Source organism: Oncorhynchus kisutch, linkage group LG15, assembly GCF_002021735.2.
Source record: "Oncorhynchus kisutch isolate 150728-3 linkage group LG15, Okis_V2, whole genome shotgun sequence".
NCBI lineage: Eukaryota > Metazoa > Chordata > Actinopteri > Salmoniformes > Salmonidae > Oncorhynchus > Oncorhynchus kisutch.
Window position 1 is genome coordinate 47,050,524 of NC_034188.2, and position 16,255 is coordinate 47,066,778.

Sequence of the window (16,255 nt, forward strand, 5' to 3'; positions counted from 1 at the left end):
TTCCATATCAATTAGTTGAAAACAAAGCACAGAGTGGAAACTCCAGTCAGCTCCTATGTTGGTGAAAGAAGATGAAAGAGCATGATTTGGGAAAGGACTACCTGGTACCTGGGCCTGTGTACCGGGCCGTGCCGAGCAGAGACACTACTTTACCAGGCACAGAGGTCACCCCATACCAGCTGGAGCTCGCCAAGATCCAGGTGAGTCTGTGTGGTGGTAGTTGAATGTTTGTGATGCTCTGTTATCATAATGGCCAGGATGAATGAGATGTTTCTTTCTCTGCACAACTTGTCACTCAGACTGGGAGTGTTTGAGTAATTGCAATAAAATATTGAATACTTTGAAAAGCACATGCTATTTAACTTGTTTGTTTTCTGCATCCAAGTTTAAAGCACCCACTGTCTTGTTTGTGGCATAAGGGTAATGAGCCTGAAGTTGATGTAGTTGAGGTACTGGGAGAGGTCTGTAGAATTGTGAAGAGTCAGCTAAACATCTTGCCATTATTCAAATATCCCAAGTGTTGGCGGTTGTCCTAGTCATAATGTAGTCTTTTCTCAAGCTTAGTTCTGTCACAACAATTTTGTGGCACCTTATTTGACAAAATGATTCATTATTGCATTTCATTATGGCATGTCGTGAACTGTTATTCATAATCATCCTATCTTTCTTTTAAATGTTCATTGTTTAGTGGGGCCAGTGGCTGTTCTCGCCTCTTGGCGGGGTCGTTTTGATGATGGGGGGGGGGGGGGGGGGGATGACCCCTTTTGGGAAAAACAAATGTCATCCTGACAAATGCACATGCGGAGTGGACCACCGTGATAAGGACCTGTGTCAGTTCCCCGTTAAAATGGAGGAACAGCTGTTTTGTCGCTCTAAGTGCTCAACCCTTTGTGTTTGTTCATTTTTGTCACCCCCCACCCCCCTCCTCGTTCCCTGTCAGCATTAGTCAGCAGGATAGGAAAGGGGTTTCTCTTACGTTTTCATGGTAAATTGTACAAAGTATTTTATTTTGTTCCCTGTCCTTTTTTTTTATCTCCATCTCTCTCTGTCCTCAACCACACTAGATCTCTCGACATACTCACCAGTATATTATTCGTTGTTCTCTATCTCTAGCAGCCCCTACATCCCTCTGCTGCCTGGCTTAAATTGTTTACATAATTTACACCCTCCCACTTACAGCCTCACTGGCAGTGGCAGCCAATAGCATGTTTGCTTCCTGTGATGCAGGGGACTACTAGGCACCCTATTGGCTGTGGGTTGGCTGAATGGCTATAATGGCTGTTTGTGCAATGTGAGAGTAGAAACGTGAGCTGTGGGTGATTGGGAAGGGGAGGGCACACGTGCAGAGAAGCGCTTTGATGAAACTGACACGCTATGTGCCACATTCATTCAGGCAGATTTAAATATAGATTTTCACAACAAGGTAGTTTTTTTCATGACAGGGCATTAAATCTGCACATCACTATGAGGTTATTTGAGGTTATTTAAGCTGGGCATGCCCCCTCTTTCTATATCTCCTCCTATGTTATCTGATTTAGAGGAGTAGATACTGGGTGGGTATTTCCTTGGCTTCCTCCACCGCTACAACGCAACATTCTTCAACCCTATTCCTGTTTTGTACCATGTGGTTTGAGATGTTTGAATTCTTTTCCCAGTCACTATTGTAAAGTGTATTGGGTCTTTTTCAAAGAGTTATATATACTCACTACTGTTCAAAAGTTTGGGGTCATTTAGAAATGTCCTTGTTTTTGAATGAAGAGCAACTTTTTTTGTCCATAATAATAACATCAAATTGATCAGAAATACAGTGTAGACATTGTTGTAAATGACTATTGTAGCTGGAAACAGCTGATATTTAATGGAATATCTACATAGGCGTACATAGGCCCATTATCAGCAACCATCACTCCTGTGTTCCAACAGCACGTTGTGTAAGCTAATCCAAGTTTATCATTTTAAATGGCTAATTGATCATTAGAAGAAAACCCTTTTGCAATTATGTTAGCACAGCTGAAAACTTCTGATTAAAGAAGCAATAAAACTGGCCTCCTCTAGACAAGTTGAGTATCTGGAGCATCAGCATTTGTGGGTACGATTACATGCTCAGAATAGCCAGAAACAAAGACCTTTCTTCTGAAACTCAGTAGTCTATTCTTGTTCTGAGAAATTAAGTCTATTCCATGCGAGAAATTGCCAAGAAACTGAAGATCTCGTACAACGCTGTGTACTACTCCCTTCACAGAACAGCACAAACTGGCTCTAACCAGAACAGAAAGAGGAGTGGGAGGCCCCGGTGCACAACTGAGCAAGAGGAGTACATTAGACTATCAAGTTTGAGAAACAGACGCCTCACAAAAGTCCTCAAATGGCAGCTTAATTAAATAGTACCCTCAAAACACCAGTCTCAACGTCAACAGTGAAGAGGTGACTCCGGGTTGCTGGCCTTAGAGGCAGAGTTCCTCTGTTCAGTGTCTGCTTTTTTTGCCCATCTTAATGTTTATTTTTATTGGCCAGTCTGAGAGATGGCTGTTTCTTTGCAACTCTGCCTAGAAGGCCAGCATCCCGGAGTTACCTCTTCACTGTATATGTGTGTGTATGTATGTATGTATGTATGTATGTATGTATGTATGTATGTATGTATGTATGTATGTATGTATGTATGTATGTATGTATGTATGTATGTATGTATGTATGTATGTATGTATGTATGTATGTATGTATGTATGTATGTATGTATGTATGTATGTATGTATGTATGTATGTATGTATGTATGTATGTATGTATGTATGTATGTATGTATGTATGTATGTATGTATGTATGTATGTATGTATGTATGTATGTATGTATGTATGTATGTATGTATGTATGTAATGTATGTATGTATGTATGTATGTATGTATGTATGTATGTATGTATGTATGTATGTATGTATGTATGTATGTATGTATGTATGTATGTATGTATGTATGTATGTATGTATGTATGTATGTATGTATGTATGTATGTATGTATGTATGTATGTATGTATGTATGTATGTATGTATGTATGTATGTATGTATGTATGTATGTATGTATGTATGTATGTATGTATGTATGTATGTATGTATGTATGTATGTATGTATGTATGTATGTATGTATGTATGTATGTATGTATGTATGTATGTATGTATGTATGTATGTATGTATGTATGTATGTATGTATGTATGTATGTATGTATGTATGTATGTATGTATGTATGTATGTATGTATGTATGTATGTATGTATGTATGTATGTATGTATGTATGTATGTATGTATGTATGTATGTATGTATGTATGTATGTATGTATGTATGTATGTATGTATGTATGTATGTATGTATGTATGTATGTATGTAGTATGTATGTATGTATGTATGTATGTATGTATGTATGTATGTATGTATGTATGTATGTATGTATGTATGTATGTATGTATGTATGTATGTATGTATGTATGTATGTATGTATGTATGTATGTATGTATGTATGTATGTATGTATGTATGTATGTATGTATGTATGTATGTATGTATGTATGTATGTATGTATGTATGTATGTATGTATGTATGTATGTATGTATGTATGTATGTATGTATGTATGTATGTATGTATGTATGTATGTATGTATGTATGTATGTATGTATGTATGTATGTATGTATGTATGTATGTATGTATGTATGTATGTATGTATGTATGTATGTATGTATGTATGTATGTATGTATGTATGTATGTATGTATGTATGTATGTATGTATGTATGTATGTATGTATGTATGTATGTATGTATGTATGTATGTATGTATGTATGTATGTATGTATGTATGTATGTATGTATGTATGTATGTATGTATGTATGTATGTATGTATGTATGTATGTATGTATGTATGTATGTATGTATGTGTGTGTGTGTGTGTGTGTGTGTGTGTGTGTGTGTGTGTGTGTGTGTGTGTGTGTGTGTGTGTGTGTGTGTGTATATACACACTTTAACTGATTCACATAAAGAAGGGGTGTATTTTTCACGCCCACCCATGTTCAATCTGAAAGCCACCACTCACCTATGCGAACTCACTACAAAATGGAGATTGCCTTGTTACAACAGGGTAGGGAGCTGAAGAACACCACGTTCTCTATTAATGAACTATTTCCTCATGAAATAGTGGGGAGACGACGTGCCCTGGTGCCCCACTTTCAAAAGGCTCCGAGCAGAGAAGCAGAATTATTGACCACTAGACGAACAACTGTACGTAAACAACCAAAAGTTCAAGGACTCTAAGACTACAACGTGGCTATGAATGGTAGCTAGCTCCTGCTGAAGCAGTACCCAATACACCTTTGCACCACATTACAGTTATGGAAACATTTATGTATTATATTTTGTTATATATATATATATATATATACACACACACACACACACACATCGCAGCAAAAGGTGGCGCTACAAAGTATTAACTTAAGGGGGCTGAATAATTTTGCACGCCCAATTTTTCAGTTTTTGATTTGTTAAAAAAGTTTGAAATATCCAATAAATGTCGTTCCACTTCATGATTGTGTCCCACTTGTTGTTGATTCTTCACAAAAAAATACAGTTTTATATCTTTATGTTTGAAGCCTGAAATGTGGCAAAAGGTCGCAAAGTTCAAGGGGGCCGAATACTTTCGCAAGGCACTGTACATACATACAGTTGAAGTCAGAAGTTTACATACACCTTAGCCAAATACTCAGTTTTTCACAATTCCTGACATTTAATACGAGTAAAAATACTCTGTCTTAGGTCAGTTAAGATCACTACTTTAATTTAAGAATGTGAAATGTTAGAATAATAGTAGAGTGATTTATTTCAGCTTTTATTTCTTTCATCACATTCACAGTGGGTCAGAAGGTTACATATACTCAATTAGTATTTGGTAGCATTGCCTTAAAATTATTTAACTTGGGTCAAATGTTTTGGGTAGCCTTGCACAAGCTTCCCACAATAAGTTGGGTGAATTTTGGCCCATTCCTCCTGACAGAGCTGGTGTAACTGAGCTGGTGTCAGGTTTGTAGGCCTCCTTGCTCACACATGCTTTTTCAGTTCTGCCCACAAATGTATCCTTAAGCCATTTTTCCACAACTTTGGAAGTATGCTTGGGGTCATCGAAACTTAAATCAGTTCTACCAAATTTCTATCAACATGTTAAATGTGCAACCAGAGGGAAAACAATTCTAGATCACCTGTACTCCACACACAGAGACGCGTACAAAGCAATCCCTCGCCCTCCATTTGGTAAATCCTACCACAACTCTTATCCTCCTGATTCCTGCTTACAAGCAAAAATTAAAGCGGGAAGCACCAGTGACTTGGTCTATAAAAAAAGTGGTAAAATGAAGCAGATGCTAAACTACAGGACTGTTTTCCTATCACAGACTGGAACATGTTCCGGGATTCTTCGAATGGCAATGAGGAGTACACCACATCAATCACTGGCTTTGTCAATAAGTGCATCGAGGACGTCATCCCCACAGTGACTGTACATACATACCCCAACCAGAAGCCATGGATTACAGGCAGCATTCACACTGAGCTAAAGGGTAGAGCTTCTGCTTTCAAGGTGCAGGTCTCTAACCCGGAAGCTTTCAAGAAATCCTGCTATGCCCTGCGACAAACCATCAAACAGGCAAAGCGTCGATACAGGGCTAAGATTGAATTATACTACACCGGCTCTGACGCCAGTCTTATGTGGCAGGGCTTGCAAACTATTACAGACTACAAAGGGAAGCACAGCCGCGAGCTGCCCAGTGACACGAGCCTACCAGACGAGCTAAATCACTGTTACTGTAATTTAATTATACCAATGTGTTTTCATTAATTGAATTCCCTTAATCTATTTCATGAGAATTTGTAAGATTCTTGTTTGCATAAAATAGACAGAGACCAGTCTTCTCAATAATAGGTAACATAATTTATTCTCGGAGCACGCTGCCACGTTCCCACGAGCAACAGTTTATATACAATAACATGACGTCATTTCATTGCTTAACAGAATCCCCTCCTCTCGACCGGGACAAAGTGACTTTAATAGTTCATTCTAACTTACTAACACACACACAGGTCACACAACGTAACTGAATTAACTTTTGACCCATCAACATTATCGATCACCACTTAGCTGACAGTTCTAATAAACAGAGAACCTAGGAATGCACTCACAGCCTTATCTAAAACACCCCAGAGCTCAGTTTCGTCGGTTCAACCAAAGGTTAACTACCTTATCTGTTTAATTAATCCACAAACCATTTCTTTCTTCCTAGTTGGAATGGTGTTCATTAACTTTAATTACTCCTTGTCCGTATCACACAATCCCTTTTTATGAACTCGTATTGTTAATCAGATATAATAAAACCGAGTATAAGTTTACTTAGTTACAGTTCCATTTAAAATGATTTGTTCAGTCATTTAATCATAATTTTCCCAACAATCACTTCTATGCTCACTTTGAAGCAAGCAACACTGAGGCATGCATGAGAGCATCAGCTGTTCCGGACGACTGTGTGATCCCGCTCTCCGTAGCTGATGTGAGTAAGACCTTTAAACAGGTCAACATACACAAGGCCGCGGGGCCAGACAGATTACCAGGACGTGTGCTTCGGGCATGTGCTGACCAACTGTCAGGTGTCTTCACTGACATTTTCAACATGTCCCTGATTGTTTCAAGCAGACCACCATAGTTCCTGTGCCCAAGAACACAAAGGCAACCTGCCTAAATGACTACAGACCCGTAGCACTCACGTCCTTAGCCATTAAGTGTTTTGAAAGGCTGGTAATGGCTCACATCAACACCATTATCCCAGAAACCCTAGACCCACTGCAATTTGCATACCGCCCAAACAGATCCACAGATGATGCAATCTCTATTGCACTTCACACTGCCCTTTCCCACCTAGACAAAAGGAATACTTATGTGAGAATGATATTCGTTGACTACAGCTCAGCGTTCAACACAATAGTACCCTCAAAGCTCATCACTAAGCTAAGGATCCTGGGACTAAACACCTCCCTCTGCAACTGGATCCTGGACTTCCTGACGGGCCGCCCCCAGGTGGTGAGGGTAGGTAGCAACATCCTCAACACTGGAGCTCCCCAGGGGTGCGTACTCAGTCCCCTCCGTTACTCCCTGTTCACCCACGACTGCATGGCCAGGCATGACTCCAACACCATCAAGTTTGCAGACGACACAACAGTGGTAGGCCTGATCACCGACGGCGACAAGACAGCCTACAGGGAGCAGGTCAGAGACCTGGCCGGGTGGTGCCAGAATAACAACCTATCCCTCAACGTAACCAAGACTAAGGAGATTAGTGGATGACAGGAAAAGGAGGACCGAGTACCGAGTAAGCCCCCATTCTCATCTACGGGGCTGTAGTGGAGCAGGTTGAGAGCTTCAAGTTCCTTGGTGTCCACATCAACAACAAACTAGAATGGTCCAATCACGCCAAGACAGTCGTGAAGAGGGCACGACAAAGCCTATTCCCCCTCAGGAAACTAAAAAGATTTGGCATGGGTCCTGAGATCCTCAAAAGGTTCAGCTGCAACATTGAGAGCATCTGGTTACATCACTGCCTGGTACGGCAATTGCTCAGCCTCTGACCGCAAGGCACTACAGAGGGTAGTGCGTATGGCCCAGTACATCACTGGGGCTAAACTGCCTGCCATCCAGTACCTCTATACCAGGCGGTGTCAGAGGAAGGCCCTAAAAATTGTCAAAGACCACATCCACCCCAGTCATAGACTGTTCTCTCTGCTACCGCATGGCAAGTGTTACCGGAGTGCCAATTCTAGTACAAAAAGGCTTTTTTTTTATTACCCACAACAGTTTTTACCCACAAGCCATAAGACTCCTGAACAGGTAATCAAATACCTACCTGGACTATTTTTGTGTGCCACCCCCAACCCCTCTTTTTTTACGCTACTGCTACTCTCTGTTCATCATATATGCATAGTCACTTTAACCTTATCTACATGTACATACTACCTCAAATCAGCCTGACTAACCGGGGTCTGTAAGTAGCCTCACTACTTTTATAACCTCTCTACTGTATATAGCCTTTCTTTTTACTGTTGTTTTATTTCTTTACTTACCTATTGTTCACCTAATACCTTTTTTGCACTGTTGGTTAGAGCCTGGAATTAAGCATTTCACTGTAAGGTGAGGATCTCTTTTGAGGATCTCAGGACCCATGCCTGTTGTATTCAGCGCACGTGACAAATAAACTTTGATTTGATATGTGTGTGTATGTGTATATATGTGTATTTATGGATGTATATGTACAGTGGGGCAAAAAGTATTTAGTCAGCCACCAATTGTGCAAGTTCTCCCACTTAAAAAGATGAGAGGCCTGTAATTTTCATCATAGGTACACTTCAACTATGACAGAAAAAATGAAATCACATTGTAGGATTTTTTATGAATTTATTTGCAAATTATGGTGGAAAATAAATATTTGGTCACCTACAAACAAGCAAGATTTCTGGCTCTCACAGACCTGTAACTTCTTTAAGAGGCTCCTCTGTCCTCCACTTGTTACCTGTATTAATGGCACCTGTTTGAACTTATCAGTATTAAAGACACCTGTCCACAACCTCAAACAGTCACACTCCAAACTCCACTGGTGTCAAAGGACACCAGAAACAAAATTGTAGACCTGCACCAGGCTGGGAAGACTGAATCTGCAATAGGTAAGCAGCTTGGTTTGAAGAAATCAACTGTGGGAGCAATTATTAGGAAATGGAAGACATACAAGACCACTGATAATCTCCCTCCATCTGGGGCTCCACGCAAGATGTCACCCCGTGGGGTCAAAATGACCACAAGAACGGTGAGCAAAAATCCCAGAACCACACGGGGGGACCTAGTGAATGACCTGCAGAGAGCTGGGACCAAAGTAACAAAGCCTACCATCAGTAACACACTACGCCGCCAGGGACTCAAATCCTGCAGTGCCAGACGTGTCCTCCTGCTTAAGCCAGTACATGTCCAGGCCCGTCTGAAGTTTGCTAGAGAGCATTTGGATGATCCAGAAGAAGATTGGGAGAATGTCATATGGTCAGATGAAACCAAAATATAAATTTTTGGTAAAACCTCAACTCGTCGTGTTTGGAGGACAAAGAATGCGGAGTTGCATCCAAAGAACACCATACCTACTGTGAAGCATGGGGGTGGAAACATCATGCTCTGGGGCTGTTTTTCTGCAAAGGGAGCGGGACGACTGATCCGTGTAAAGGAAAGAATGAATGGGGCCATGTATCGTGAGATTTTGAGTGAAAACCTCCTTCCATCAGCAAGGGCATTGAAGATGAAACGTGGCTGGGTCTTTCAGCATGACAATGATACCAAACACACCGCCCGGGCAACGAAGGAGTGGCTTCGTCAGAAGCATTTCAAGGTCCTGGAGTGACCTAGCCAGTCTCCAGATCTCAACCCCATGGAAAATCTTTGGAGGGAGTTGAAAGTCCGTGTTGCCCAGCAACAGCCCCAAAACATCACTGCTGTAGAGGAGATCTGCATGGAGAAATGGGCCACAATACCAGCAACAGTGTGTGAAAACCTTGTGAAGACTTACAGAAAACGTTTGACCTCTGTCATTGCCAACAAAGGGTATATAACAAAGTATTGAGAAACTTCTTTTGACCAAATACTTACTTTCCACCATAATTTGCAAATAAATTCATAAAAATCCTACAATGTGATTTTCTGGATTTTTTTTCTCATTTTGTCTGTCATAGTTGAAGTGTGCCTATGATGAAAATTACAGGCCTCTCTCATCTATTTAAGTGGGAGAACTTGCACAATTGGTGGCTGACTAAATACTTCTTTGCCCCACTGTATGTATACGTGCAGTGGGGAGAACAAGTATTTGATACACTACCGATTTTGCAGGTTTTCCTACTTACAAAGCATGTAGAGGTCTGTAATTTTTTTAATCATAGGTACACCTCAACTGTGAGAGCTGGAATCTAAAACAAAAATCCAGAAAATCACATTGTATGATTTTTAAGTAATTAATTTGCATTTTATTGCATGACATAAGTATTTGATCACCTACCAACCAGTAAGAATTCTGGCTCTCACAGACCTGTTAGTTTTTCTTTGAGAAGCCCTCCTGTTCTCCACTCAATACCTGTATTAACTGCACCAGTTTGAACTCCTTACCTGTATAAAAGACACCTGTCCACACACTCAATCAAACAGACTCCAACCTCTCCACAATGGCCAAGACCAGAGAGCTGTGTAAGGACATCAGGGATAAAATTGGAGACCTGCACAAGGCTGGGATGGGCTACAGGACAATAGGCAAGCAGCTTGGTGAGAAGGCAACATCTGTTGGCGCAAATATTAGAAAATGGTAGAAGTTCAAGATGATGGTCAATCACCCTCGGTCTGGGGCTCCATGCAAGATCTCAACTCGTGGGTCATCGATGATCATGGGGTTGGTGAGGGATCAGCCCAGAACTACACGGCAGGACCTGGTCAATGACCTGAAGAGAGCTGGAACGACAGTCTCAAAGAAAACCATTAGTAACACACTACGCCGTCATGGTTTAAAAACCTTGCAGCGCATGCAAGGTCCCCCTGCTCAAGCCATCGCATGTCCAGGCCCGTCTGAAGTTTGCCAATGACCATCTGGATGATCCAGAGGAGGAATGGGAGAAGGTCATGTGGTCTGATGAGACAAAAATAGAGCTTTTTGGTCAAAATTCCACTCGCCGTGTTTGGAGGAAGAAGAAGAATGAGTACAACCCCAAGAACACCATCCCAACCGTGAAGCATGGAGGTGGAAACATAATTATTTGGGAATGCTTTTCTGCAAAGGGGACAGGACGACTGCACGGTATTGAGGGGAGGATGGATGGGGCCATGTATCGCGAGATCTTGGCCAACAACCTCCTTCCCTCAGTAAGAGCATTAAAGATGGGTCATGGCTGGGTCTTCCAGCATGACAATGACCCGAAACACATAGCCAGGGCAACTAAGGAGTGGCTCCGTAAGAAGCATCTCAAGGTGGCCTAGCCAGTGGCCTAGCCAATCTCCAGACCTGAACCCAAAAGAAAATCTTTGGAGGGAGCTGAAAGTCCGTATTGCCCAGCGACAGCCCCGAAACCTGAATGATCTGGAGTAGGTCTGTATGGAGGAGTGGGCCAAAATCCCTGTTGCAGTGTGTGCAAACCTGGTCAAGAACTACAGGAAACGTATGATCTCTGTAATTGCAAACAAAGGTTTCTGTACCAAATATTAAGTTCTGCTTTCCTGATGTATCAAATACTTATGTCATGCAATAAAAATGCTAATTAATGGATTTCTGGATTTTTGTTTTAGATTCCGTTTCTCACAGTTGAAGTGTACCTATGATAAAAAATTACAGACCTCTACATGCTTTGTAATTAGGAAACACTGCCGATTTTGCAGGTTATCAATTACTTGTTCTCCCCACTGTATATAGAGAGATCTCTCTCTGTGTCGATGCACCGCTGCTAAATGCATATAGGGGAAACACTGCCATGTATTAATATAATTTACTAATTAAAGGCATTTTCACACTACAGTAAAGGGAAACTCAAATCTAGCAAACAATCCATATTCTGCAATAATTTATCCTTAAAAATCACCTCTCTCTGATTTCTACCTCCCTCTGTTTCCCTCACTCCTCTGAGCAGTGTGAGCTGACATCTTTGCTGTCCCTCAGTCGTTCCCCAGGCCTCCTCTGTGACAGAATTACTCAATCAGGGCTGAGTCATAGCTCAGCTGGCGAAACAAATGACCCTTTTTGTCTTTGTCTGCTGGTCAAAAAAAAAATAAAAAAAAAATGTTATGCAAGTGTTACATACTGCCTCGTCACATGACATGTGTTTTAGTGATTGTGTGTGTTTGAGACGTACGCTCCTCGTACGGCTGACTCCAGCATGGGTGCTCATTGTTCTCGTCCTGCTCTCCGCCTGAACGACCTCTGCATCTCCGCTTGGCCGCTTTTTGTGGCGGTTCTTACCCTGACTTGCTCACCAACAATGTCACATATTCAAAACTTGCACAACTCTCTGAGATGGGCTACCCCTGCTCTGTTCTGAGCTGGACAGGAAGAACTGGTCTCATATGGACCTTCATATAAAGACCTGGAGGCCACAAATAGTCTCCTGGGGCCTCATTTATCAAAGCTGCGTGCACACAAAAATTACTTTAAACCTTGCATGCGTCAGTTTTCCTGGAAAGGTTGGTATTTATTCATATTGAACTTGACGGGGAAAGTGTGCGTATCTCCATGCCCAGCTCCGGCCACGCGTACGCAGAACTTCTAGTGGTTGAAGAATTGTATCGCAATCAAATATTGTTGTTTTTGGATAATGGAGGTGTTTGATGCACAGGAATTGTGATAATGGTAGGCTAATAAAAACATTAAAACGTCATGATAAAGCAGATGAATTTTCCAGTGGTACGGAGGTCAGATTACATAGCCTAATATGTTTCTTTGACTTTTCTATCAGCTTAAATCATCACGACTGGTTTATTCCTGCTACCCAACAAATACAGTGAGCTACAAAAGTATTGAGAGGGTGACACATTTTTTAAATAGTTTTTGCTTTGTATTCCAGCACTTTGGATTTGAAATGATACAATGACTGAGGTTAAAGTACAGACTGTCTGCTTTAATTTGAGGGTATTTGCCATCCATATTGTGTGAACCATTTAGAAATTACAGCATTTTTTTTTTTTTTTTTTACATAGTCCCCCAAATTAGGGGAGCAAAAGTTTTGGGACTAATTCACTAATGTTTGTATTAAAGTAGTCAAGTTTAGTATTTGGTCCCATATTCCTAGCATGCAATGTTTACATCAAGCTTGTGACTCTACAAACTTGTTGGATGCTTTTGCTATTTGTTTAAATTGTGTTTCAGATAATTTTGTGCCCAACAGAAATGAATGGTAAATAATGTATTGTCATTTTGGAAATAAGAACATGGTTCTAAACACTTCTACATGAATTGTGATAAATGAGTGAAAGTTAGACTCACTAATATCATACCCCAAGACATGCTAACATCTAACCATTACAATAACAGGGGAGGCTATCTTTTTTGAGTGGGGGTGGGATATTTGTACATCTAACTTTTTAACTTATCATTATTCAGTCTTCATTCAGGATTATCAATAATCATGGTCACATGCACATTAATGTAGAAGTGTTTAGAAACATTCTATTCTTATTTACAATAAAATGGTGGGACCATATACAAAACATGCTGTAATTTCTAAGCGGTTCACCCAAAATGGATGACAATACCCTCAAATTAAAGCAGACAATCTACATTCTATAACCTCAGTCATTATTTTATTTAAATTCCAAACTTTGAGTATAGAGTCAAAAGAAAAAAATGCTTCACTGTCCCAATAATTAGGAGGGCACTGTATTAGGTTACCATTGCGCCATCACTCATTCAAATGCTAAGCATGCTCGAAAGTAAGTGGACCGGTAGCCTAGATGGTATGGCCAAGCTACATTATTGCTGTGAGATAGGAGCATGACATCATAGCCTCTTTAAACTTGGAGCTGATACCAAGACCAACCTGGTCTCATAGACTAGACGTAACATAGTAAATGCAAATCCGGGACACTCAAATTGGCAAGTTACGTTTGGTATGGTTGCATAAGATAAATGGTTACTTAAGGCAAAAACGAAGTAGGGTGGTAGGTCAGAGAGGATGGGTGTGCGTATTAAGTGCATGTATAAAGTGCATGTCAAGCAACCCAGTTCGAATCTCATCAAGGACACCTTATTTTAGTTAATTAGCAACTTTTCACCAACTTACTTCTTTTTAGCTACTTTGCACCAATTAACATGTTAGCTAACCCTTCCCCTATCCTTAACCATAACCCTTTAACCCATATCCTAAATGTAACATGAACTCCTATCCTAGCTAATGTTAGTCACCTAGCTAGAATTCGTAACATTTAGTACGTTTTTATAAATTGATTACAAATTTTGCCAATACGTAACAAATAATATGAAATGGTTGATGGACATCCACAAATTAATACACACCATACAAAACGTAACGTATACTAAATGGAGTGTCTCGGGTTTACGGACATAATACGAAATGCTTTGAGACCAGGTTGCCAAGACAGGAGATGGAAACGCAATCATCTATGGATTAATAAAGAATTGAACAAGATTGTCTTTTGCATAGAAGTGTGGGCTGTAGCATTTACTTTTAAATTGTTTGAATAGATAATAAATCACTGTATAAACCACGGCATGCAGTTCTTGTTTTGAAAAAGTCACTGCAAAAGATGAACCATTCTGGCCACACCTTTACAGTAATGTGATAAAAATTTGCTATTGCGATTTCTTTTAGAAACTGACATGGCCCAATTCCAACATTTCCCAATCATAAAACAAATTAGGGTGTTTTTGTTACCATAAAACATTGTCAAATCTCAATCCACGGAGGGCTGAGTGTCTGTGGGTTTTTGCTCCTCCCTTGTACTTGATTGAATAATTAAGGTCACAAATTAGCAGAGGTGTAAAGTACTTAAGTACAAATACTTTAAAGTACTGCTTAAGTTGTTTTGAGGGGTATCTGTACTTTACTATTTATATTTTACCTGAGACCTCAAATGTACTTGTTACATTTTAAATGTTTATCAGGAAAATGGTCTAATTCACACACTTATCAAGAGAACATACCTGGTCATTCCTACTGCCTCTGTTCTGGCACTCACTAAACACAAATGCTTTGTTTGTAAATTGTTTGAATGTTGGAGTGTACCCCTGGATATCTGTCCATTTAAAAAAAATAGTGTGGTCTGGTTTGATTAATATAAGAAATGTTGAAATGGTTTGAGCAATTCGATTTACTTTTGATGCTTAAGTATGTATATATATATATATATATATATATATATATATTTTTTTAGAAGAACGTGATTGTCAGCCCTAATAACCCATTCTTGCGCCATATTAGACTCTGGAAACGCAAAATTGATGACGTGGTTCTATTCCAGGGCACAGCAGAGGTACTTCATCAATGCTCTTTTGCACACCGGTATTTCTACTTGCACATCCTCATCTGCACATACCACTCCGTGCGTCATATCCGCACGGAGTGGTCATGTGCAGTGAATGTTTTTTGGGATGTGAACACTGTGTGTTTGACCTGACGAAGATCCGTTTCGGACCGAAACGGTGTCAATAAAGCGGTGAATTGGGAGCTTTAATTAACAGTATATGGCCAATATACCACGGCTTAGGGCTGTACATACCCACGACGCAACACGGAGGCCTTATTTCTAGTATAAACAGGTTACCAACGAGTTAGAGCAGTAAAAATACATATTTTATCATACCTGTGTTTGTGGATGCACCGTGGCTCTCGTGTTTAATCTGCCGGGGGGCTTTTTTAAGGACGGCTCACATCAATACTAGAACCTAGTGCACTATTTTTGACTAGGGCGATGGTCAAAAGTAGAGCACTATGTAGGGTTTAGGGTGCCATTTGGGATGCATGCTACAATGTTCTGCTTTCTCTGCTCTCTAATCCCTAATACTTGATGACTGTCGACCAGTATTTTCCTCTCAAGTCATGTCTGAGTGAATTTATCAAATTTACTGTCATCAAACTAGGACTGATGCAACAAAAATAAATGAGTGCAAGTGTAACGGATGGGGATTTGTAGACTCACTCCTGAGCCTGATGTATCCACTTGTTGCTAATTTGAATCCCTTTTGGTGGCGCAACTGGCTAAGGAAGTTTTAGGAGGTGGTCACGTGTGTTTGGATGAAAAGGTCCCAGGCTCTAGTCTCAGTGGGAGAAAGTGGTATGGCTAGCACTGTAACATCCGCCACAAGCTAAATGCATCCAACTCTTGATAATTCAACATGTCAATGTTTTAAAATGTATCTGCTCTTATCGACAATACATTTATCTCAATCAATCCCAGGATGCTTTGGAGACGGCAGCAAGGGCAGAGGGCGGTTTGTCCCTGGAGGGTGGCGCTCCCTACATGAAAGAGCTGGAGGAGGAAGCAGTGCGGAGCAAATACCTACACAGCGTCGGCGTCCTCAAACCTATCCGCTCCACCAGCAAGTAAGCAAGCAGCACCACCACTGTTGGTAAGGCCTATAGTTGTTCCTTGTCAGGCCAAGTGGTCAGGAAAGACTGGGTCCTAGTTATAGGTGCTCTCTCACCTCTATTGAA

General features: G+C 40.6%; 1 protein-coding gene across 7 annotated transcripts in view; it reads left to right on the forward strand.

The window, feature by feature from the left end:
• The window catches only part of abcc5 (ATP-binding cassette, sub-family C (CFTR/MRP), member 5), a 64,022-nt gene that overhangs the window by 1,779 nt on the left and 45,988 nt on the right, over positions 1 to 16,255 (forward strand). For all 7 annotated transcript variants that reach the window (XR_004203066.1, XR_004203067.1, XR_004203065.1 and 4 more), the window contains 2 exons: positions 16 to 200; positions 15,999 to 16,144. Coding sequence is in view for 4 of the 7 variants with exons in the window: in XM_031790367.1 (XP_031646227.1) it covers positions 72 to 200; positions 15,999 to 16,144 (275 nt within the window). In the remaining 3 variants the exon portion in view is untranslated. The remainder of the gene's footprint in view (positions 1 to 15; positions 201 to 15,998; positions 16,145 to 16,255) is intronic.